The sequence below is a fragment of the Vicugna pacos genome, chromosome 6 (genome assembly GCF_048564905.1).
Source record: "Vicugna pacos chromosome 6, VicPac4, whole genome shotgun sequence".
NCBI lineage: Eukaryota > Metazoa > Chordata > Mammalia > Artiodactyla > Camelidae > Vicugna > Vicugna pacos.
The window spans coordinates 29,283,974-29,308,382 of record NC_132992.1 but is presented as its reverse complement, the minus strand read 5'-3'; the positions used below and the strand labels follow the sequence as shown (position 1 = coordinate 29,308,382).

The following is a 24,409-nucleotide window of genomic DNA, read 5'->3' as shown; positions in this document are numbered from 1 at the left end:
TACATAGCTGTATCGTGATTTTGCGAGGGAGATCAGCTCCTGATCACCTGGGGTGCACATATTCAAACCAATGGGTAGCATCTTCTTGAGCGCAGCCACAATGAGGGAGGTCTGGATGGAATACAAGTTTCCCCTCCGCTTTGTCTTCTTCCGTTCCTGGTCCTGTCCTCCAGACTAGGAGACGAGGTAGAAACAGAGGGGCTCAGTGACTCTGAAAGGCACTGCCTCGCCTCAGAGGCACCCTGCCTCCTGTGGCCCCATGAGTACACGTCGGGCCTTTCTACATTTCAGGGGACAGTAAAGGAGCATGTTAAACAAAGACAACCACGTGGCTATAGAAGACTGGCCCTGACCCCGAAACCTCTCCTTGTGCGCATGCTCACGGAACCACGTGACCAGACACAGCACGAACACCCACGGTCTTTGCTCACTTGCTCCTGGCCAGAATGAACAAACTGGTGTCTTTCCAAAAAGAATGCCCTGATAAGCTGACAAAATGACTGCAGAAAATAACCGAGAGTCCTGATGCTGGGCGGCAGTAAACAAGGGAGAGAGCATCTACCCTGGAACCACTGCTGGCAGCCAGGGCTGGAGCTGCTGTTTTGGAGCACCCACGTCCCTGCTCAGCTTCTGCCTCGAGGCAACGCAAATCCCCACAGGGAAAGGGAATCCTCAAGCGGGTACGGCGGCTTTGGGATCTGGCTGGGGGAAAGTTAGGAGAAACAGAGCAGACAAGCAAGAAGGGAATGCCCTGAGTCCAGGAGAATCTGCCTGTTTTGGCTGCACTTCCTCACCCCTTTCTGGGAACCAGTGAAGTGGTAGGTTTCAGAGAAGAGGCCAATGCACCGGGCTGTGGCAGACCCAGGCGACCAACCCGGGGCCTTCTGCACCCACGACACAGGAGCGGGGCATGGTGGGCGCAAGGAGACAGGCCCTGCAGTGACCTCACCTTCCAGCAGGCTCTAGAAGGGCAAAGCTGCCCACACGACACCTCAGTTAAGGGATTCTGCCCCAGCTGGGTGGGCATTTGCTGGAAATGGGGGAGGGCTGGATGGCCAGAAGCAGAGAATTAAGTCAGGGACCAGGACGGGACTGAGTCGGGGCCCCTCCAAGCTTAGCCTTACGGGGTACCCACGGGAGCTTGCAGCACCCAGGTAGCAGCGCTGTGGTTTACGACGGCACATAGACACAGGGCTCTGGGTGCAGGGGTCGGGCCACATGCCTCCCCTGAGACTGGCCTGGAAGACCCGCGACCCTGGGCGGGAACAGAATTCATTTTATGAAGGACTGGCTTTCTAAGAGGAGAGTAAGGCTCAGAATTATCACCGCCTTGGGGCTGATCTCTTTAAATGACCTTCCAAAGCAGGAAGGAGGTTCATAATTATTAACAGACACCCTGAAAATGGAGGTGACTTCCTTTACCCAGCTTGTGGCGGCTGCACCTTCAGCTGGTTACATCACAGAGACCACGGTGAAACCCCAGCTAGCAGAACCTGGTCTGGCCAAACACTGCCAGACAATTCGACTGTCCCCGGTGCTCCAAAACAACAGGTCAGACCCCGGACAGCAGTGGGAAAGAGCAGTGAGAAACAGGGGGGTGGTGAGGCGAAGGGGAGGTGGCTTCCGGAGTGTTCTAGACACACATGGAAAGCAGATTCACACAAGTTCGTTGAGAGAGTTAGCACTTTACTGAATGCTTGTGGGGTTCCTTACATGTTCTAACACCAGGCATAGAATTCTAAAGGCTGTGTCTAAGGCAAAACTCATTTAAAGTCTAAATTACCCTTGAAAATACCTTAGATCATCCATAAAGGATAGAACCCAGTTTTGTGTATATAAACCATGAGATGTCATGAACACAGACATGTAGAAGGTAAGTACTAACACTGAGTAGACAGTTGAGTAAATATGCAAAGTGGAACCATGTGGATTTGATCCACGACTTAAATAATTTCTGGTTATTTTATTTGGCCAATCTCACGTTGTTCTCATGATGAATACTGCATATATGATGTGACTCCAATGTGCCTGCTGCTTAGATAAAGTGTTTCTAATCTTTCCAATGATTCTGAGATGCCAACAAGTCAGCTTTATAAATGAGCATGATGCTCAGGGAAGTTAGCTGATTTTTCCAAGGTCACACACAGCAGTTAAGAGTCTGAGCCAACATCCAGACCCACCCATCTACCTGGCCATGGTTCCATTTTCCTTTTTTAACTAAGAGCTACATGTGACCTGGTTCCTGAGTGCAGAGGGCTTAGGACAATGGCAACAGACACACATTAAGGAGAGAGAGAGAAATATTTCCTAGCAAACATCTGCATAGGTTACTAGAAAATTGTCCCTGGGTTTATTCTAAATGTGGAATAAACCCACTCCAACCAAAATGTGGTTTAGGCACATTTTATGCCAAACTCATGGCTCTCTGCTGATTTCAAATCCTTGACTTTCATCCTTAGAAAACTCTATTTGATTCATGGGAGCCTTGCACAATAGGCAGAAATGTCGAGTGTGGACCACTAATGGCAGGCAGGCCCCTGCGGGGCACGGCAGAGGAGTGAGGCTCCCGGGCGCTCAGACCCGGCGGCATCCCTGTCTCTGTTAGCGGGCTGGCTGCAGAGTGGGCAGCTGGGGGAGGGAGCAGAGATAGCAAGGAGACCTCGGATAGGGCGAGGCTTGGCTGGCTTCCCCGGCTTCCCCATTCCAAGGGTGGGTAGGCCTACATTCACTCTTTGACAGGCAGTTGTCTTCCCTGGAGCAGGCCTGGGGGACCTCCAGGTGGGAAAATCCATTCTGTACCACCCCCATGGTGATCACAGTGCAGAGGGTGGCCAGAGCCTGGCACCTCTAATACTAGGACAGAAAAGACACGTCATGCATTTGACCTGTACCTTTACTTGCATGGCCTGTGTGGAAAGACAAGAGAAAAGAAACAAGGAGAAGTCAGTCAGTAAAAGCAGGGGTCCAAGGCATAAGGTACCACATGTTAGTCACAGCTCCTTTGCCCCCGTTCCTCAGCCAACACAACAGAAACCCAGTGGCACTGGAAGCCGGTTGAGCATGGCAGGAAGAGGGAGTGGGAGGTTAGGATGAAGGTTAATTGGATCAAAAGGACTTACACCCAGACCAAGCAGTGCACCCCCAGGGCAAGGTCATCTCAGAGACCACCAGCCTTCCAGAGTGTGTGATGCTCAGATCCAGGTGGACTTCAGAGCTGGCCGCCCACATGAACTCTTCAGATCTAATGTATTCCCCTCCCCTCTCCCTCCTGTCACTTGGGTGGGTTGCAGACAATCTGGCATGTAACCAAAGACCCCCATTTTCTTCCTTTCTTCCACCCACCACATTGTTGCCTCCAGGAGATATGTGGTTATAAAAAGAGTGAGGAGAACTGAGCAAAGGGGTCAAGTGTGTGCTTCCTCTAAAAAAAGGTCTGCTAAAAAAAAGGTAATCTAGGAATATCCAAGGTGGTTCAGAATCACCCCATAACCCAAAGCATGGGGCATCTCCCTCCTTGTGCTGTGACCTTTAGGTCAAAGTCTCCTACATGCTGTAGGCTCTAATTTTATTCTTTTCTTCACATATTACTAAGATTAGTTAACTCAATGCATTTTCCTAATGCCGGAGATGCTTTTTTTTCCTCTAATGTTGGCTGAAACTTTTTCTCTTCTAATGGGGCTTGAACCCAGGACCTCATGCATGCTAACCACACACTCTATCACTGAGCTATACCCTCCCCACCTTGAAACTTTATTTCCCCAGCAGAAATGGGTGAATTCCTACACCTTCAAAATCATTTCATCTCCCCATACTTTATCACCACAGTTTATGATCAGATAAACTATTTATGTGAGAACTTAAGGAAAAAACAGTCTCTTAGGGGAGAGGGAATTGGAGGAGGACATAGCACAGGGGGAGGCTTCGGAACAAGAGCAAACTTTTTGCACCGTCTGCCATGCTCCTCAGCAGTGCAAGGGTAAGTGAGGAAAAGATGAGGCAACCCAACATTAGACGGCAGAGGGAAAGGTGCATTTCCGGAAGCCATTCTGAGAATGAGAAAGTAAGAGAAGGAGGAGGGAGGGCAGGGAGAGAAGACAGGACGGTAGAGGATAGTGAGGGTAGGGTGGGGAGGGGTCGGGAGAGGCAGAGAGAGGAAGAGAAAGGGGGGAAGTGAAGAGGGAGAGGGAGGCAGAGAGTGAGTGAGGGAGGCAGAGAGCGAGAGAGCGAGTGAGCACTTGAACTGCCCAAGTGCAAGAGCAAAGGGAAAAGAAATGAAAGTGAAAAAAGGTGGAGGGAATCAGAAAGGCCAATGAACACCTAGGGAGCCGGGAGGAAGGGGAAACTCACATGTCCTTGAAAAGCAAAGAGATACCTTCTCAACTCTTCCCTGTCTCTTTTCAGCACACTGAAATCACACTCATGGAGTGGTGGCTTTGAGCAATGAGGCACTCTGATACTTCCTGCATCATATCTCTTTTATTGTCCATCATCTGGGTCAAGGACCTGGCATTTCTTGAACTAAACATGTTCTAACTTACCATTCCCCTCCGAGGAAGCTGCTGCCATTTTCCCAGAAAACAAAACAAGTTTAAAAACAAAACAAAACAAAACAAACACTTGCTCGGCTTAGTTAGGTATAGCCTTAACACATATTTGCAAACTGGTATTAAATAAACAACATATCCAATGAGCTCTCCCCAAATCTGCTTTAGCTGCTGGAAAGAGAAACCATCTTTGAACTGACCTTCAATCAATCACGTATGAACAGTGTGGCCCACTATGGTATTTTTTTCCCCACTTCCTTTCCATTTGCAGTGGCATGTGCCGTGTGTGTGAGCATGCAGCATTCCAGGACACGTCTTTCTGCAACGGCCGCCACATGCATTGAGGGCAATTTCATTCATACAACAAACAGGATTCCATTAAGGGTAGAGAGTAAAGCAAGCAGAGGTGATCATTCAGATCGGGTAGCAGAGAGAACGTCTAGTTCAGGGAGGCAAAGGCAATGGGGATTCAGCTGATGATCAGGAGAATGCCCCCTCTCTGTCCTCTCAATACGTAATTCTATATCCAAAAACACCAGAAATGGCTACAAGTTGCTGTTTATTGGAGGCATGGTATCTCTCTCTGAAACAATGTGCTGCTTTTATGGAATATTATTCTATCCTAGAGTTGCACTTAAAACTGACTTTCAGACAGGGCACACTAGGAGAGCTGGGAGAAGTCAGGCAGTAAGCGCAAGCCTGTTCTACAGATTGGTAAATTGGGGCCCAGAAAAGTTAAGTGAATGACAAGAGACCACACTTACAGTCAAGAGTGGGCCAAGAGTGGGACTTCGCTTCCTTTCCCTCTCTGGTTCTATTTACTACTGTACTTTGTGTCTCAACTGAGGCGACAGGAACAATATGAATACTCGTTACCCTGAGAAGCACAGCAAATACTACCTAACATCTAAGGAGAGTCCTGACATCCATCACACTGTAACTTTCACCCGTTCCAACATGGCTGAGAGAAAAACTGGCATACAATGTCAAGAGAAATGAAATGAAAACATTTGCTCCTGTAGACTAACCTTAGCAGCAGGGAAGAAGCACAGATTCTGAACATGACCATCCTCTGACAACCCTAACATCCCCTTTTCCTCACTCAGTGAGGTGAATGAACAATTTCAGGTTAGTTTGTTAGTAGGTTAGTTTTGAAATGTTATTCTTTTGTCACCTCATCTCTTTCCAAGTGTAAACCCAAGGACCCTGAGTAGCCACTCATTTCCAGAGGGTTGAGATATCTTGGCCATTTCTGCTCATCTGGGATCCAAATCCTTATACCAGAGTCATTTCCATTGCTTTGTTGCCATTGGCTGACAATAACAATGGATGTGAGCTGGTTTAATAATGAGCCAAAGCATCTACCCCAAGTTGAAGGTACCAAGGAATCTGTCTGGGATTCACTGGCTTTCTGTAGGTGGACAGGGTCAGAGGAGAGCCTGTGACAGCAGTAAGAAGACCCTTCAGAGGAAACTTAAGAGATGGATGTCCAGGGATCAGGAGTCTGAAAAATCCTTCCTCGTGTACCTCACATGAGCAGCCGTGTCTGCCAAAAGTCAAGTGCAAAATCAACTTTGGAAAATCAAATAAAACTTACTTAAAGCACAAAAGGATCCACCAAAAGGAAGGTTCTTTTGCAACAAAGATTCCTCTTGAATGTGGATGTCCACTCCTAATCTCTCTACACTGCATGTGCACAACTCTATTTATCAAACTTTACTAAACAGTGTATACCAAATTCTAAACTCTAAGAATCAATTTTTGGGTGCTGGAAGAAGCGTTAGTGTCAACATAGTTTAAAGACAGAAGGGGTGGAAAGTTCAGAGTGACTGCAGCTGCCCTGAGCCAGGCACGCTTGGTGAAGTTCTGGGTGCTGAAGTTTCCATTTTTGGTGTCATACCAGCCCCTCATCTGCAGCTCTGCAGACAAAGGTCTTCCATCCCAAATGGTTATTTGGAAAGATGCCCCAAGGGCTTTGCTACCAACCCACGACTGTCATCTTTCCAGAACTGGTTCTCACTTCTGAGGGGTCCCCGTGCACATGCCACCTTCACGTTCCTCAAAGGCAGCACTATACCAGCAGTGAGAGAGATGCACGTCTCAGGTGCGACACACCACTTCTACTTGACAGCACAATCAGCCCTCACCAAGGCACATCTCTCCAAGGAAGAGTCCAGGTAAGCCACAAGAGCCGGAAGTGAAACGGCGCATGTAAGTAAGTCTCGCTTTTGGGTGTACGCCTGAAGGAGGACGTCTGAGAATTCTCTCCAATAAAAAGAGAGAAGCCTCACTGTGCCGAGCTGGCTCAGGAGGAGCCCGGAGGCCAGCTCCCCATCCTGTATTTCCTGCTGCACCACAACCCGTCGGTTACTCTGTTTTCAGACAGGTGTTTGGAACACCCTCTTTCAAACATTTCCTTCAGGGCAGATGGAGATGTTTGGGTTTCTGAATGCAACTCACATGGAAAATAAAGAAGGCATTGAGAGGTCAGCGCAGGTGAAATAAAGCAGCTATTGGATGTTCCAGACAGGAGGAAAATGAGTGTACTGTAAATATATGTGCCAAGGAACTCTTCAAAGCAAGGCCATCTCCTCACAGCCAATTAAAAGCTGGCTCTAGGCACGTGTCTTTTCGTGGCGTCTCTACTTTAAAACAAGTAACAGCAGCTTTTGCTCCGGGGACCTCTCGAATGCCTTAGGCAAGTCTTAAAACGTAAACTTTCTGACACAGAAGCAGCTAGCTACTTATTCATAAAATGTGATGACCATGCTTATTTGAGTGCAGTCTCTTCTGGCTCATTCCCAAAGAAACAACAGTAGAGATTGTTGGGTTTTGTGGTTCCACCTAAATGCAGTATGGAGCTAATCCCTTCATAGCCCAAGACACCCAGTTAAGGTCAAGGTCGGAGAGTCTTTAGAACTGATTTCTACAGACTTACTTTTGACATCTTGCTTTTGCTGTCTCCAGTTAAAAATGCCAAGTTATTAATTTCATTCTGAATCACAAAATTTTGCTCTTCCCTCTTGAAGTTCTAAGTAGGGGGAAATAAAAAGGCAAACATTACAAGAAAGTTTTCCGAGGTGTGTACCTCTCACAGCCGACTCTAAACCCGGGGCCCCCGTGAGTGCTTACGTGAGATTTGCACCACAGGATGAAGACCTCTGCCACCATGCGGAAGAGCTGGTCAGAGTCAGCATCAGGGCTTTTGAGCCAGTTAGACCTGAGGTGAAAGATAAATGAATATGCTTGTGGAATTCAGCAGTGATGAGAACAGTCACACCCTAAAAATTATACCGACATCAGATGCACACATTTATTCACATAAAACTGCATAGAAGGCAACCTTCAGAGAGACTAAATATCAGTATACTTCTGGTGTGCTTAGACAGAGGCGTATAACTGAACATTTTTGAAGGACCTACAATAATCACTTCTATTTTACCGAAAGAATAGAGGATTACCTTAGCAAACAGATCCAGAAATCAACATTTCAAAACCGTCAAAGGTAGGTTTTTTTTTTTCCTTCTGTCCTTTAAACTGAAGAGGTGATTGAGGTTATTCTCTTAAGTTTTGGGACAGGCCTCCTGTATTTCTTAAATTAATCAGTTAATTAATTTATTTGTTGAAGTATAGTTGATTTACAATGTTGTGTTAGTTTCAGGTGTACAGCAAAGTGATTCAGATATATGTATTATTATTCAGCTCTATAATCTACAATGGAAAAGAATCTGAAAAAATTCTTTTCCATTATAGATTATTAAAGTTATTGAATATAGTTCCCTGTGCTATACAGTAGGTCCTTGTTGGTTATCTATTTTATATACAGTAGTGTGTATCTGTTAATCCCAAACTCCTAATTTATCCCTCCCCTACACTTCTTCTTTGATAACCATAGGACTGTTTTCTATGTCTGTGAGTCTGCTTCTGGTATATAAATAAGTTCATTTGTATCTTTTTTTAGGTTCCACAAATAAATGATATCATATGATATTTGTCTTTCTTCATTTGACTTACTTCACTTAGTATAGGTCCATACCATGTTGCTGCAAATGGCATTATTTCATTCTTTTTTATGGCTGAGTAGTATTCCATTATATATATCTCCACATCATCTTTATCCAATCATCTGTCGATGGACAGTTAGGTTGCTTCCATGTCTTGGCTATTGTAAATAGTGCTACTATGAACACTGGAGTGTATGTATCATTTTGAATTTTAATTTTCATCTTTTCCAGATATATGCCCAGGAGTGGGATTGCTGGATTATACAGTAACTGGTTTTAGCTTTTTAAAAGAACCTCCATACGGCCCTCCATAGTAGATGCACCAATTTACATTCCTACCAACAGTGTAGGAGGGTTCCCTTTCCTCACACCCTCTCCAGCATTTATTATTTATAGACCTCATGATGATGGCCATTCTGACCCATGGTGAGGTGATACCTCATTGTAGATTTGATTTGCATTTCTCTAATAATTAGCAATGTTGAACATCTTTTCATGTGGGGACAAGCCTCGTTTAATCCACAAGGCTGTCAAGACTAGGAAAGTCTTGGTCATTATGACATCTAATTTTGTCATTGACACTTGTTAAGTCTCTGAAATTCGAACCCTCTGTGAACAGTTCAGGCCTCACTCCTTTTCCTTTCAAAGCCACTTTTATGAGTGAAATTCATAAGACAGTATGCTTTTCATTGTTGTTTGAAGTGTACAGGTGAAGACCAAACATCTCCTATGCCCTCTGAAATGGCTTGGAAATTCCCTGTAAATAGGCATTACTCATTTAAAAAAAAAATAGACTACATTGAGAAATTTCACAGTGGTGGCAAGAAGGCTACATTGCAGCAGAATTCAGTCATTTCCTAAAAGTTATCTTGCCCCTAAGTATCTTACACCTTTGAATTACATTATATTTTGAAAGGCCTGGGTGAGTTGCCATTTTCAAATACCTGCATAAAGTAACCCATGAGAAGTCAAATTGTCTATCTTAAAGAAAACTTTGGCTCTCAAGAATGGTCTAAAAAGTCCAGTGTCCCTTGGTGCCTGCGGGGCAATAGCTATCAGCACCCAGTCAGTTCCCTAAGCCCTGGGACACGAGACTGAACTGCGCTGAGCAGCCTGTGCCTTCTGCCCATTCACGGAAGGCACCGGGCTAAGGAAGAGAGAGGAGACTCGTGAGGCCGAGCCCACCTGAGGATTCCTCTCTCGTCTGCTCAACGTTGGCCTTCCTGCCTCGAGCTCCAGCCTCACGGATGTCCTTGTCTAATCTTTCTTGTTTGCTAGCCTCTGCTTTACCACACGTGGTCTATCCAACGCTCACTCCCCTCTTCTGCCTTAGGAGCAAAGTCCTGTTTTACTTGGGGGGGGCACTGTGCCTTGCTGAAGATGACAGGACCCAGCCTCCTTTGAGGGACAGCCACGTAACCAAGTTCTGATCAATGAGATGGAAGAGGAAATTGTTGGATGAGCCTTCTGGAAAAGCTCTCTAAGAAGGATCAGAGAGCTGAAGGGGCCTTTCTGCCTTTCTCTTTCCTCTCTGGAATAAAAACATGATAGCTCGCAGTCTGGCACATTGTACCATAAAGTAACTTTGAAGACGGAAGCCAATGTTAAGGACAGAAAGACAAAGGAGCAGGGGTCTCTAATGATAAGCAATTACTGACCGTGGGTTCGGTATCTTTGGACTTCTTTTGTGTGTGAGATTTCACTTCTAATTTAAGCCACTCGATAAGGTATCCATTACTAGCAGCCAAAAGCAATCCAAACTTGAGCCTTGAGATTGGTAATGCTTTTTGATTTCTTTCCTATTGATTTTTCAGGAGCGCTTCTCAGGGTCAAGCATCAAGTTTTATCAGAACTGCCAGCTGTTCACTCTTTAGTGTTTTGGTTTAAATGAGCTGTATAGGTTTGCACCCTGCCTTGAGTGGGAAGAGGTGAGGGGTCACATCCTATCCTGCCACCAAGAAGAAGAGCCCTAGGGAGTGTGAGCAGCAGAAACACTGAAAACAAAACCTTAGGTAAACATTTCCTCGCAGGAGAAAGAAGAAGACTTGATAGCTTTGTCTTCCTATGGGAATGCAGTTCCAGTTGAATGAATTTTGTCTTCAACACCCCTCTTCGAAGAGGCAGATCTTTACTCTTTGTCTCTAGTTCTTCCTTCGGGTTCAGAATAATGGGTGCACATGAAGAATATCTCATTAAATGTTTTCCCTCAGGCACAGGGACTGTCTGCACCTCTCAATCCAGATTAAGACAGTCTTTGCAGGAGAACAGAAGACCCTGACCTCGTCTCTCCAATTTTCCTGGATCTTTCCTACCCCCAAGTGACATAACCAGGCTCTCCCCTCTCTGCTCCCAGTCTTCCACAGAATTCAGACCTCTCTCAAGATTCAGACTTCAGATCCTTTGGGGAGGTACTTAACTGGTTCGGGGGTTTCTTTTATCATCTGCTCTGCGTGCTGCCAAAAGGCAGCTGGGAGATGCAAGACTGGAGGTGGGGAAGAAGGTTGGGTTTAGAGGTGAAGCAGAAACAAAAACAGCAATGGTGCAGGGTATAGCTCAAGTGGTAGAGCACACGCTTAGCATGCATGAGGTCCTGGGTTCAATCCCCAGTACCTCCTCTAAAAAATAAATAAGTAAGTAAACCTAATTACCTCCCCTCCAAAAAAAAAAAAAAAAACCAAAATCTTGGATGATGGCACAAGGAAGGAGAGTTAGACTGCTATTTTCAAAATGACAAGTTATCAGGTTTTCCGAGACAGTAAAGCCAGTTATCAGCTTTTGAAAAGAAAGCAAAGCCATGCTCCTGTGCTCCCGACAGACTGTCTGACTCAGAGGTAAGAGCTTATCTCCACCTTGTTCCAAAGCCTCTTGTAGAGGACACAGGCTGAGACAGTCCCTGCACAGGATTTACCTGGATTCCCTTCAACAGTTTGAGAGATGGGTTTCACCCCAGATTGCACTGTCTAAATTTGTTCATTTCTGTTCTGAGTGGGTCTGATTTCCAGAAAAGATCTGAGCAGCTGCTGCCTCGTGCAGAGAGGGTTTAACCTCGCTGACTTGGGCTCCCATCATGAGGAGACCGAACGGGGACCTGCCCTGCTCTGACCACGCCACACGTGGAGTCCTTGCTCACTCTGGGTCAGCTTCAGGCTCAGCACTGACCCACAGAAGCGCCTCTTCAGAAGAGAGCTTTAGATGGTGAAGAAACTTGGCACACGGCTGTCACAGGGCTGACAGAAGTACAAAGGCTGAATGTGACGAGGAAAAGCCAGGCAGACAGGACAAGATGGCTCTCTTCAATATTTAAAGAGCTGCCGCAAGAGAGACTGGAGTGGTTTTGTGTGGCTCTAAAGAGCAAAATCAGAGCTGATGCTGGGAGTTACAGATTTGAACTCAAAATGGCTTGAGGTCGGGGGAGGGGGAATTAGATGAAGGTGGTTAAAGGTACAAACTTGTAGTTACAAGATAAATAAGTACTAGGGATGTCACGTACTACATGATTAATCTAATTAACACTGCATCTTATAGGAGAGTTGTTAAAAGAGTAAATCTAAGAGTTCTCACTACAAGGAAGAATTATTTTTTTCTTTTATTTTGTACCTGTATGAGATGTTCACTAAACTTATTGTGGAAAGCATTTTGTGATATATGTAAGTTAAATCATTACGTTGTATACCTTATATTTATAGAGTGCTGGATGTCAACTGTATCTTTATAAAATTGGAAGAAAAAAAAAGAATGAGAAAGAGTTGAAAACAAATGGCTCGAAACGTCTGAAGCTAGAACGGGAGGGGACAGTTGGCAGGGCTGCGCTGGTCGTCCATAACCGTGGTGGACGATCAGAGGCAGGAAATGTGCCTCCTGGGAAAAAGAAGGGGGTATTTTTTCACCCCGTTAAAGGTAAGATAAAGGGATCTCTAATATTCCTGCCAGCTCCACAATCCGTAATTCCAAGGAAGCTAATTCTTTTGGGGGAAGAAAGGACCTGAAGAAGGTAAAGGCACACACATAGGTAGGAGGTGTTTCTAAGCAGGGCTCAGAGGGCCATGAAGCTGCCTGGTGTTCAGGGAAGAATGGGTTGAAAAGTGGGGAAGAATGAATTAATGATGATCTCAAAGACTCTCTGACATTGCCATTTTTAGCAACTGTCAAACAGTTGTAAGAGAACTGTGTAAGAGGAACACACTCTATCCTGAGCCTCAATCGTCAATAGTGACAGACACAGTTAAAGAGCTATTCCCGGGGCAAACTTACTCTACTTTCCTTTTTGTTTGCAGCTCAAACTCTGACAAATTCCTTCTCTAAACTGCTAACATAATTACGTTCTCTGAAATAACTAAAATGATGACCCTCGAAGCAGGATTTCTTTTGAGAGAGTGAGCAGAACTCCTCCCAGCCAGGTAACAAACGATACATACATGTATAGCTATAGATAGTGTGTGTAAGGGGTTTATTTTGAAAAGCTAAATACAGGTAATCTTACATAAATTATTTCAAACAGGAAGTACAATGTACCATATACAACTAATGCTAAAATAGGCATATTTAGAACTATTCCCAGCCCTTAACAGAACGACATACCACTCAAAAAGTCAGCAATGTGCCCCCAAATATCCCTGGGTCCTTTTCAACGCCTCCAATGAAGTATTTCAAAATTAAACCTTCCTGAAGCTACATTTTAGGCTTCTAAACTTTGAGATGGTGTGGTCTAATAAAAATACCTCTTTGGTCTTTGCCTTCCATGGGGACCAACAGTCCTTTGTTTTGTTGCCTGTTCATGAACAGTAGCCTTCTGTGTCCCCAGTTCCTCCTTACTCAACTTAAATTCCATCGTCAATGTTTATAATTACCCCATTACACACACACACTCAACACCCTCACCCATGTTTCCACCATACTCATTTTGCAAAACCTCAACCCTGGATAAATCCAGCTCTCTTCCTAGTCTGGGCCCATCCCTTGTAGCCCAACTGGCTGGAGAAAAACAAAATTTGCCGAGGAGTCTCGCTTTAAATTCATGACTGCAGATCTCAGGTGCTTGGCAATCACTGCACTCCCCTGGAACCATCTGCCCTCCTGCTCTGCCTGGCCACTGCCTCATAGCTTCTCCTTCCTCCTCAGACCTCCAAGCGCCTTCTCCCCATCCTCATCCTCACTCTCAGCTGATGATCTTGCTTCCTCGTTCACTGAGAATGGAAGCAATCAGAAAAGGACTCCTATATGCCATTATCCATACAGACACACAAAGGAGGCGTGTGTGCGGGCGCATGTGTGTGTGCGTGTGTGCGTGTATCAGGAGCAGCACCCACGCTCCCTGCCCTCCTGCCCGCCGCTAGAGATCAGCCACCTGAGGCTGGCCCTTTACCTGCTCCAGGACACTGCTTTAGAAGTTCTCTCTCCCACTTACATGAGCAGTTTCCTCCTCTCCAAAGGACCATTCCCATTAACAAAGAAACACGCTGACAAGTCTCCCATCTTAAAAACTCTTCTCTCGAGCCTACTTCTGCCTCCAGCCTAATAGCCCATTTCTGTTCCCTTTTATAGTCAAAACCCTTGAACAAGTTGTCTGCACTGCCATCTCCACGTCCTTTTTTCCCATTCTCCTCCAGCCTACCCCAAAGAGGCCTTCATGTCCATCACTCCACTGAAACTACTCTTGTCAAGGTCACCAATAACCTTCATCCATCCTTTCCTCCTGGAAATCCTTTGTGAATTTGGCACCGAGGACACCACATTCTGTGCGTTTCCTCCTGTCTCACTGGTGGCTCCCTCTCAGGCTCAGTCACTGTTCCCCTCTCCTGCCTGGCCCTTAGTGTTGCAGAGCACAAGGGCTCAGTCCTTGGAGCTCTTGTCTCTCCCTCTCAGGCCTTACTCATCTCATCCAGCCTTGTGGCTCTTAAAGACCACACCTCCATATGTAGATGACCCTCAAATTCCTGTCTATACTAGACCTCTGGCCTGCACTCTGGACTCATTTCTTCAACCGCCCCTCAACATTTTCATTGTTATGCTGAAGACGCAACTCAAACTTAACATGTCTGAAAGGGGTCTCCTGATCTTCCCCTTAAAAACTTCTGTGCCCACAATCCTCCCCAACTCAACTGCTGGGAACTCCTCCTTCCAATGGCTCAGAATCGTCTTTGACTCACCTCTCTTCTCTTATTCCCAGTCTGCAAGTCCCAAGGGCTCTGCCTTTAAGATAGACTCGGAATCCCGTATCTTCTGTCGACTTTCACTGCTACCAGCCTGGCCCTAACCACCACCAACTCCTTTTATTTCTTTTTAATTGTATAAAATATGCATAACATAAACTTTCCCATTAGTGACACTTGATATGTTCATAATGTTGGGCAACCACTATCACCATCCAGTTCCAGAACATTTTCAGGACTCTGAAAGGAAACCCGAGTCCCATTAAGCAGACGCCCCTACTCCCCTCTCCCCCAGGCCCTGGTGACCACTAGTGTGCTCTGTTTCTACGAATTACCATCAGCCCTTGATTGGATCACCATGAACCTCCCAACCAGTCTCCTTCCTTCCTTGTTTGCCCAGATCCCTCATCCCAGCACTCAAAGAGTAAATTAAGTCATATCACAGCTTAGCTTAAAATCTGTACCAACTTCTCCTCTCACCAGAGGGAAAGCCAGCGTGGCCTCCAAGGCCCCGCACTCTTGGCCCCATGAAGATGGCCTCTCTGACATCTCCGCCTGCTCTCCACACCTCAGTCTTCTCCAGCGACACTGGCCTCCTTGCGATCCCCTGAGCATCCCAGACATACTCTTCCTCAGGGCCACCACTAGACGTTCCTTCTTCCTGGAAACATAACCCTTCCCCAGACCTGCATGGTTCCTGACCTCATCGCTTTCAGGTCTTTGTGCAAATGTTGCTTTCTCTGTAACATTCTTTTATGTTGTACATTTTTAAAAAGATTGCAGTATAGTTGATTTACACTGTTGTGTTAGTTCCCGGTGTACAGCACAGTGACTCAGTTATACACATAGACATTCTTTTTCATTATAGGTTATTACAAGATACTGGATGTAGCTCCCTGTGCTATACAGTAGGACCTTATTGTTCAGTAACATTCTTTTAAAACTGCCACCCTGGTGCTCCTAATTCTCTTTACTTTGCTTGTATAATTTACTTAGATAAGCAAATTGTAAGTAAAGTGTGTAAGTAAATATGCAAGTATATAGGTAAGACTATTGTAAGTATGTAAGTATTTATTTTTATTGTCTGCTTGCCCCACTCTCCTGCCAGAATGAAAGCTCCCTAGGCCTGACATCTTTGTTTGGTCTCTCCTGTTCCTTAATGCCTACAGCAGTGCCTGACACACAGTAATGTCTGCTGAATGCACATGTGACAACAGCAGAGAGGCTGGAGGGGGTCGCTGCTGCCCTTATTCGACCAACACCCTCTTCGCTACTATGGCCTGTGAGGACGGAAGGGGCGGCCACGCTACTGACCACACAGTCACAGTCAATGAAAGCAGTGCCCAGAGGTCCCACACCAGGGATTGGGGTGGGGGAGGAGGGACGTGGCCTCCCTCTCTCACCTGTAACGAAGCCCAGCACCATCCTTCCCCCCGGCGGATAGGCTTGCCGGGCCCTCTCTGTACCTGTTGTTGTCCACGTAGCGGATCAGCATGGGGTAGAAGGCGTACAGGTCTCTGCAGAGGACGGCAAACTCGTCCAGGATGAGGAGCTCCGCCTCCTGAGTGTCCCCTTTGCTGTCGGCTTTCAGCTGCTCCTCCTCCTGCACGGTCTTGATGGCCTTCTTCTTCAGCTTCTCCAGGGTTGGGATGAAGTGGCTTCTCAGCAGGTCCGGCCTGGCTTTGCTGATGATGGGCTGGGCGAACACTGTGTTTGCAAACAAAGGGCCTCTCCATCACTTCACATGTTTCGACAGTTGGTAGAGGAAAGAAGGGATACTGAAAGGTGAGGCTGTGCAAATCCATCAACTCAGACTGCACCTGCCCTGCCGTCACCTTCCACTTGGCACTTCCCTCTCGCGAAGCCACAGCTGCAGGGTCAGGGTGGGGTGGGGGTGGATAGCGCTACAGAAGGTCCCCATTACCCTTCTGCATCTCCAAGCCATTGGGGAGCCCCTGCCACTCCTGAACTTTGCATGCATGCACGACATTTGCTATACCCCTGAGCTTTTCATAGCAGGCTATCTTGTTTCACATTCATGGGGGTTTTGGCTTGCTAGCTAGATGGTAAACTCCTGGAAGGAAGCCTTTTATTCATATAACCAGCCCTGTGCTGAGTCAGGAGTAGGTACTCAATACTCTGCTTTCTGGTTATTTTAGAGCAAAATCTCTGGTTAAAAATATATTGACCCAAGCACCTTAGCCCCCAACCCTTGAGAACTGCCAACGTATTGGCTGGGGGGGGGGGTCCCCTGGGCCCTGAGGAAAGCAGACAAGCTACTATCTCCTATGAACGGACAGGCAGGCTGGGGTGGACACTAGAAGTCAATGAGCAGAAACCAGCAATCAGTGGGACTCGGGGTGTGATTCCAGTCCTCTTTAAAGAGAAAGATAAAACCTATATGTCTCATCCTGTTTCTTAAATGGGACATCCTTTTGGTCTAATTTCGTAATAAAGATCAGAATCAGAGTAATTACAAAAAATAGGTGCAATACAATTAACAAGAGCCACAAACCATTGACAAAGTGCCTTGTGTATTTGGTGGATTTCAAAGGCTTGTTAGCTCAGGACATTTCAACTGGAAACAGCCTACACTCCAGCACATTTTCTTTTTAATCGCACTTTGCCTTATTTTTCACTTTCATGAGAAGACTGTTTCAGGAAGAGAAGGTGAAGGCAGTTCTCTGCTGAGATGCAATCATCAGGAATTCGAAACGTAGCACTATAATGGCTCACATTTTACACCCCAGCCTCCAGCAGTGTGCACCTCTACTTTGGAGCTGAAATCAGAATGGCTATTCCAGATACGGGTGATCAGCGGGGGTTACTATTTAAAATCGACGTTGTTTAGGTACCAGAAATGAAGTGGCCTGATTCAACGAGCTCTGGGTTCAGCTGTGAAGTAACAGGCTGAGTTCAGTTCCCACCAGCGCAGCTCCTGCTGTGACATCTTTCCTCTGCACCTCTGGGGAAGCTAAGGGAATCAGCCCTTTGATTTCCTTCCTTCCCTTAATTCAGATTTACAAATTGGAGGTCTTCAACAAATTGCCCTAGAGTTAACAATATCCTTGGACTGACCGGTAAGAAAGGAACACCAACTTTATATACTCCTATGTTCACAGAGGCCTGTACTATCTAGGAGCCATCAGCACCCCAAATATTTATCATTCGAATCTCAGTTCCTTTTTAGAGACAGGGAGAGGGTAGGAAGGTTTTTCCCCTGGTCTTGCAGAGTTATATGTTCTCATTTGTCCAGGAAGCTAAGAGCTCCCACTGACCCAGCTGCTGTGTTTCGTGGCCCGAGAGATGGTGAGGGTAAAACAGCTATGGTGGAACCGTCTGTCTACACTGCAGGTCCAGCAAAGGCAATGACTTTCCCATAAGTGCTTCTGTCTCCTCGGACTGTCCTCTGACAGAGGACAATAAAATATTCGTGGTTTCCTAACTGCAGAAAGTATGGTTATTCATTTTCCAAGCCTCTCCTTTTTTTTGGAGTTGTTCAGGAGTAGAAAATCAACTAATAATACTCATTAAAAGCCCACTGCACTCCAGGAGCTCTGGAGGAACACAGAACAAAAACACAATCACATCACCGTGACGCTATGTGAACTTAAATTAGAGAGTATCTTAGAAAGCATAAAGTGAAATACAAATGCTGGAAACTTAACAGCACAGCACAGGGGTTGTGCGTTTTATGTGTGTGGACAACGCACAGGATCACTTACCAAGAAAACGTGGACAATTATTACTGTAGGAGCGAATGGGATTCGTGAGCGCCAAAAGCAAATAGGCAATGATCAGCTGAGTCAGGGAGTGCTTATCAAGGAGGAGGGCCTCCTGGAGATTTGAGGGGCCGGGATTAGCTGGGGAGCTGGGCAGGAGCACGTGCTCCAGGAAGCTCCACAGGGGACTAAGTCCGTTCTTTTCACCGTTAAATAACTAACGCGGGGCTGGGGAGGGGGCACCCGCGTACCTGCGATGCGCTTCATCCACGAGGCCTCGTCGATGCCCAGGTTGTTGTTGATGATTTTCAGAATGTTGCCCAGGACAACACTGAGGTGTTCAGAGGTGACCTTGGTGCACCAGGGGCCTGTGCTGGGGGGCAGGTGCTCAGGCCCCCGCTCCCACCAGTAGGACAGGTAGTTGCAGAGCATGGGCAAGATCACCTCGATGACGTGCGGCATCTCCGTGTATCGGGCCCCCGACTCGGCCAGGTCGTTGATTTCCTTCATCAGGCCTTCCAGCTGGGGGATGTCGGGGCACATCTCCTCCACCGTGTCTGGCATCCCCAGAACTGACCGAGAGGGCACAGGAAGAACAAAGGGACAGTAATTCAAAAGTGCAAGTGGTGCAGCCATCTCTCTCTGTCCGCTCCTCTTTAGACATAATTTTCCATCCCAGAGTCTCAGACAATTAAGCACCAGATGTGGAGGAACTTCTGCCTCCAGCTGCCTTTGTAAAGACTGTGGCTTCCAGAGGCTGGCTTATCTTGCTAGATGTCATATTCAGGTTAAAAACACTTAAACAGAAGGTTACAGGAGTGTAACAGAGACACAGACGAGGGATGTTTCATAAGATGTCTCTGTGATAAAGCCAGTCTCTTGGTTTCTCCCTCCTGGCCTCAGTGCATGCCCTGCAGAAAAGGCAGTACTAGGATGAGAAAAGCAACCCACTGGTGTGGAGTTGCCAACTGGTGGTTCAATCCACTGGATCATGTCTATACTGTTCAGAAAAGGAAGAAGAAACCTCTTGCATCAACAATTCTTTCAGCTGGGCCAGAAACCGTACTTTCTACCCAGTTGAAATTTGGGGGGAAAACACTGCACATACGTTTATTTCTGCATTTACAACAGAAGTTACTGATAACCTGAAGCAACCTGTGCCAAGACCTCTTGTTAATCCCTTGAGCCTTCTTGTTTCTAAAGGCTTACGTGCAAGGAATAGTGAGTTAGCCCTGTCTTCTCCTCACACCGAAGGAGTCGGGTCACTTCACTGAACGAGAACAGGCAGGATGAAATGATGACAGGCAGAGTTCAACATTAAACACTGTCAGATACAAGAACAGCCAACAGAAGAAGCCAGAGGACACCTGTCCTGTTCTCTTTAAGACATACGTCACTGCTTCCCCCAAGACAGGAGAAGAGACCAGAAGCAGTCTGAGCTTCCTGATGGGCGAGATGGTAACAAGGACTCCGAGTGGCGGGACACGGCCTGCTTGAGGAAGAAGCACCAGCCTGAAGGTCTGCACGAGGGTCCACTAATCTCACGGCCCCCAGAGTCCACCTGAGCCTGGGAGGCAGCTCACACGCAGACTCCACCCACAGGTCAAACTCCTCACCGTGGGGCTAAAGCATCACAAGGGCTGGGGAGTCTGAGAAGCCACAGGAAAATGTGGAGCCTTTTCCTGGAACATAAGATCCACGAGAAGATTTGAGGAAATTATTTTTGGTATTAGAGGTAAAATGCGAAGATCTCATGAATTTCAAAGGATAAAGCTGAAGACTTCAAATAAAGCATAGCATTTTGTGAACTGGGCTATGCCTGCAGGCCCTTGGCCACTGGGTTCCTGGCGGCGTGGAGTCTCTCTTCTCTGGATTTTAAGTCACAGGAATGGAAGAGTGAATGAATATGCATGGCCACAGCAAATTCTTCGGCCTTTAGGATTCATTGGAACACACTGTTTTGATTTCTCTCCTGATTGTACTGCCTGGAGCAGTACAGAATCATCCTGGCTACCTTGGAGACAAAGACTCTGTAGCTGAGATGAGCGGTTCTATGGCATAGTGTCCAGCTGCACAGTGACGGACCTGGGAGAGCGTCCCTGCTGTGGAGCATGCCCCGTGAGGCCCTAGCATCCTTTCTCTAATTACGCTTTTCTGTGGCTATCACTATGGCCTTTTGGCAAGTACAAGGCTACAGATCTCTCTTCCTTGGAAGCGAGGAGTGAACCAGTGTCCTTTAAAATCCGGACGATTCAAAAGGACTCGTAGCATGACAGCCAGTGAGCACTGAGCCTCTGGGATGTACAGCGGAAGGGAGTGGCAAGGGTCAAGCACGCTCCACCGCCAATGCTGGTCACTTGCGGAGAACAGGTCTAGCCTGTACCTTGCCGCAGAGCAACAAGAGTCGGGGGGACGTGAACACGAGGGTCTGGGGAGACTCTCACAGACAAAATCATTTGACACATACGGTGTCAGAATAAACAGGTACAGACAGTAAAGCCAAACATTCCACCTTCCAGCTCTGCACACAGAACAGTGCCAACTGCCACGATGCAAGTGAAATTTACAGCTGTTTGGCTGTAACATAATACATGAGAAGGCTGGTGTTTGGGGGAGTGTGTTTAAATGTCACATAGACAACACATCATCATGGACACTTTTTTTCTATCTACGGAGAACACGGAATTGCCTGAGGTTGCGTCACTGGAGTCATTATAATGACCTTTAAAAGTTATTTATGTGTAATTGGTCCTTGAGGGGAAGAAACATTTGTGATTTAGGCGGTGGTTTGTACTTCAAATGCCGCATAATAAACCCACAGAATGAATGCTGCTGAACTATCTACCTGAAAAACAGCTCGTCTGGGTGCTATTAGAATCACAAGGCTGGAAGTGGGGACCATTAAAACACACTGTCCTTTCATCTTCAAATCAATGGTTCCCAACGCCAGATCCGTCTGCCAGCAGTGGCAGCATCACCGGGAAACTTATTAGGACCCTCGGAATCCAGACCTCCTGAATTAGAAACGCTAGGGGTGGGACCAGCAAATCTACTTCAGCAAGCCTTTCGAGTGATTCTGATACACGCCAGCACTTGAGAACCACTGGGAACCACTGACTTAGATTCCAAAGCTGTATTTTCTTCACCAAGCAGCGCTTCCCTCGAGAAGACAGCGCCATCCCTTTGTAGTTTAGGCAGACAGCTTCCATGGGAACTGGACTTCCTTTTTCTCCGGCTGACTATTTCAATCAGGATGCGGAAAGTAAACTGGCTGGTAGCTAGGATGTTTTGGTCAATCTAATATTCTGATTCATAGACCACTGCCACACATAACCAAAGATTTATCTAGCTTTCAATAACTGGCACATAACAGTATTAAACCTTTCCTAGGCATATCTTAATTTTTGGATGAGTCCGAAAATGCTCCAGGATCTTACAGGATAGAAGACTTTCCAGTAAGAGTAACCTTTCTGGCAAAACACCAACTGTCAATTAACAGAGACGCCCAATTGACTGGAGGCTTGATAAATCAGTTCCTATTGTATTTCTAAACCAAGGACTCACATCACCTGTCACCTCACTTCATTTGTCACATCGCTTTCCCTCTTTGGGCCCTCAGGCCACCCACTTTGAATGAAGTCTATCTTCTCAGAGTTCACCAAGCTATCAGTGCTCCTCTGGTTCCAGGCAAACCTGGCTATCCCAGCACACACGTTCACGTACACTCGACTTTTCAAGAAGCCCCAGACTCCTCCTAGCCCTTTCCTCAGCCCAGGACGGTAGGTAAGCCTCCACTGGACGGCTGTCTTTTGAGTCTCAAGTCTTTCTGGGGCTCCCACGTGCACACACGTGTACATAACTGAAAGTCTGTTTTTCTCCTGTCCATCTGCCTTTTTTAGAGGGGGCGGGGGTCTCAGCCAAGAACAATAAAGGGCAGAGGGAACATTATTTTTCCTCCCCTCCAGCCGCAGACAACATGTAAACGAGAGGGTATGACTGCGGTCCAATCAAACGCTATTTACAAAAATCGGCAGCGGGCCAGATCTGGCCCATGGCCATAGTCTGTCTACTGCTGTTCTAGACCTTAGTGTGCCAACATTCCTATCAAATTCTCTTCCTTGTAGGATTTCAGTTCCTTCTGGTGTTTTTTCTATGTTTTATTCTTCCACGAAGATGGAGAACGTGTGGTCGTCATCCTCAGACACACAGCCTCTCTATGAACTGGAAGAGCTTAATAAGGTTATCAGTGCAGCTGTGCCTGCTCCGAGGATGCTCCGGAGAGAAGTGCACAGAGCAGTGCCCTGGTGCGCCCCCAGGTGCAGAAGGAGGGCAGAGAGTGGGGCCGGCAAGAGAACTCAGCTTTAGGATGCGAGGGATTTAGAAGTCCACTACACTGTCTCCTCATCTGACACGAGAGGAAACCAAAGTCTAATGATAACAGAGGACCTGCCCATGCCCACTGTCCCAGCAGATGGGGACATGCCACCCAGTCCCAGATCGGACCTCCTGGTCCCTCTCAGTCCCCATGAACCAACAGTGCTGCGGGGCTGCTGCCCCCGCCGGCGCGGCCTTCCTTCCCAGCTGCTTTCCTCTGCGCCTGTGGCTGGTGACCGCTGAGGGGTGGTACTTACTGGCCCTCTCCCTGGGGGTTTTGGTGTTGAAGACTGAGAGCGGATTGTAGCGGTTAAGGGTGGGTTCCAGGAAGGCCACTGGTATGGCGGCTGCCAGAGAGGCCAGGCATTCTCCAAGGGCAGGACGTTGCCTGGAAACAAAGAAGTCCATTTAGAAGTGGTGCCACCCCCATGCTGGCCCCCGGCATTGGTGGCCAGGCCCCTTTTCCAGGATATCTCAGGCCACTTCTCCATAGATTGCTCCACGGGACAGCCCTAGGCCCCAGGCTCAGCAAGGCTGCAGGCTCTGCTCCCTCCCCACCTTTCTCTGGACACTAATCAATGGTTTACAACGGTCTCCCTCCCTGGAACCTAGTTCTTGATACCTAAGGTGATGTAATACACTATGTAGCTTTGTTCTCTCCCAGCATCTCTGAGAGCAGGTTGTGCTGGCATCCAAAATGAATTCGATCTTCCTTGTTCTCAACATGTTTTGAAATGTTCTGTGTAATTACTCTGTGTCTATTCCCTGCTATCAATGTAGTTTATGTCTCTCGGTGGGAACAGTAGATAATGGGCCAAAAAGCACCAATAAAACACCAACTGAAAGACGTGCATTGCAAGACAAACAACAGGTCCTGAAGCATATTGTTTGATTTAGAGAAAAGAGCTCTAACACCTATTACTTTGCTTTCCTTCATAAACATTTGAGTGTCCGCCATGTATTAAGCTCTGGGCTTTTAAAAAAATTGAAGTATAGTTAATTTACAATGTTGCATTAGTTTCAGGTGTACCCAGCAAAGTGATTCAGTTATACATATATATACATATGTATATACACACACACACACACACATTTTCATATTCATTTCCATTAGTTTGTTATAAGCTATTGAACACAATCCCCTGTACTATACAGTAGGACCTTGTTGTTTATCTATTTTATATAGAGTAGTTTGTATCTGTTGATCCCAAACTCCTAATTTATCCCTCTCCCCCTTTCCCCTCTGGTAACCATAAGTTTATTTTCCGTCTGTGAGTGTCTTTCTGTTTTGTAAATAAGTTCATTTGTGTCGTATTTTAAAATTCCACATATATGTGGTATCATGTATTTGTCTTTCACTGTCTGACTTACTTCACTTAGTATGATAATCTCTAAGTCCATCCATGTTGTTGCAAATGGCATTTTAAATTCTTTTTTTTATTGAAGGATAGTTAGTTTATGGCTAAGTAGTTTTCCTGTGTGTGTGTGTGTGTGTGTGTGTATGTATGCATGTGTTTATATATATACACACACCACAACTTAAAAAAATTTTTTTTATTTCTATTTTTTATGGGTGGGGAGTTAATTAGTTTTACCTACCTACCTACCTATCTGTC

At 46.5% G+C, this 24,409-nt stretch overlaps 1 protein-coding gene across 1 annotated transcript in view; it reads right to left on the bottom strand.

The window, feature by feature from the left end:
- Positions 1–24,409, bottom strand: part of RYR3 (ryanodine receptor 3) — a 195,396-nt gene that overhangs the window by 48,255 nt on the left and 122,732 nt on the right. The window contains exons 39-44 of the mRNA XM_072962745.1: positions 23,051–23,181; positions 18,671–18,991; positions 16,164–16,404; positions 7,677–7,764; positions 7,483–7,575; positions 4–174 (exon numbers count right to left, since the gene is read on the bottom strand). Coding sequence (XP_072818846.1) covers positions 4–174; positions 7,483–7,575; positions 7,677–7,764; positions 16,164–16,404; positions 18,671–18,991; positions 23,051–23,181 — 1,045 coding nt within the window. The remainder of the gene's footprint in view (positions 1–3; positions 175–7,482; positions 7,576–7,676; positions 7,765–16,163; positions 16,405–18,670; positions 18,992–23,050; positions 23,182–24,409) is intronic.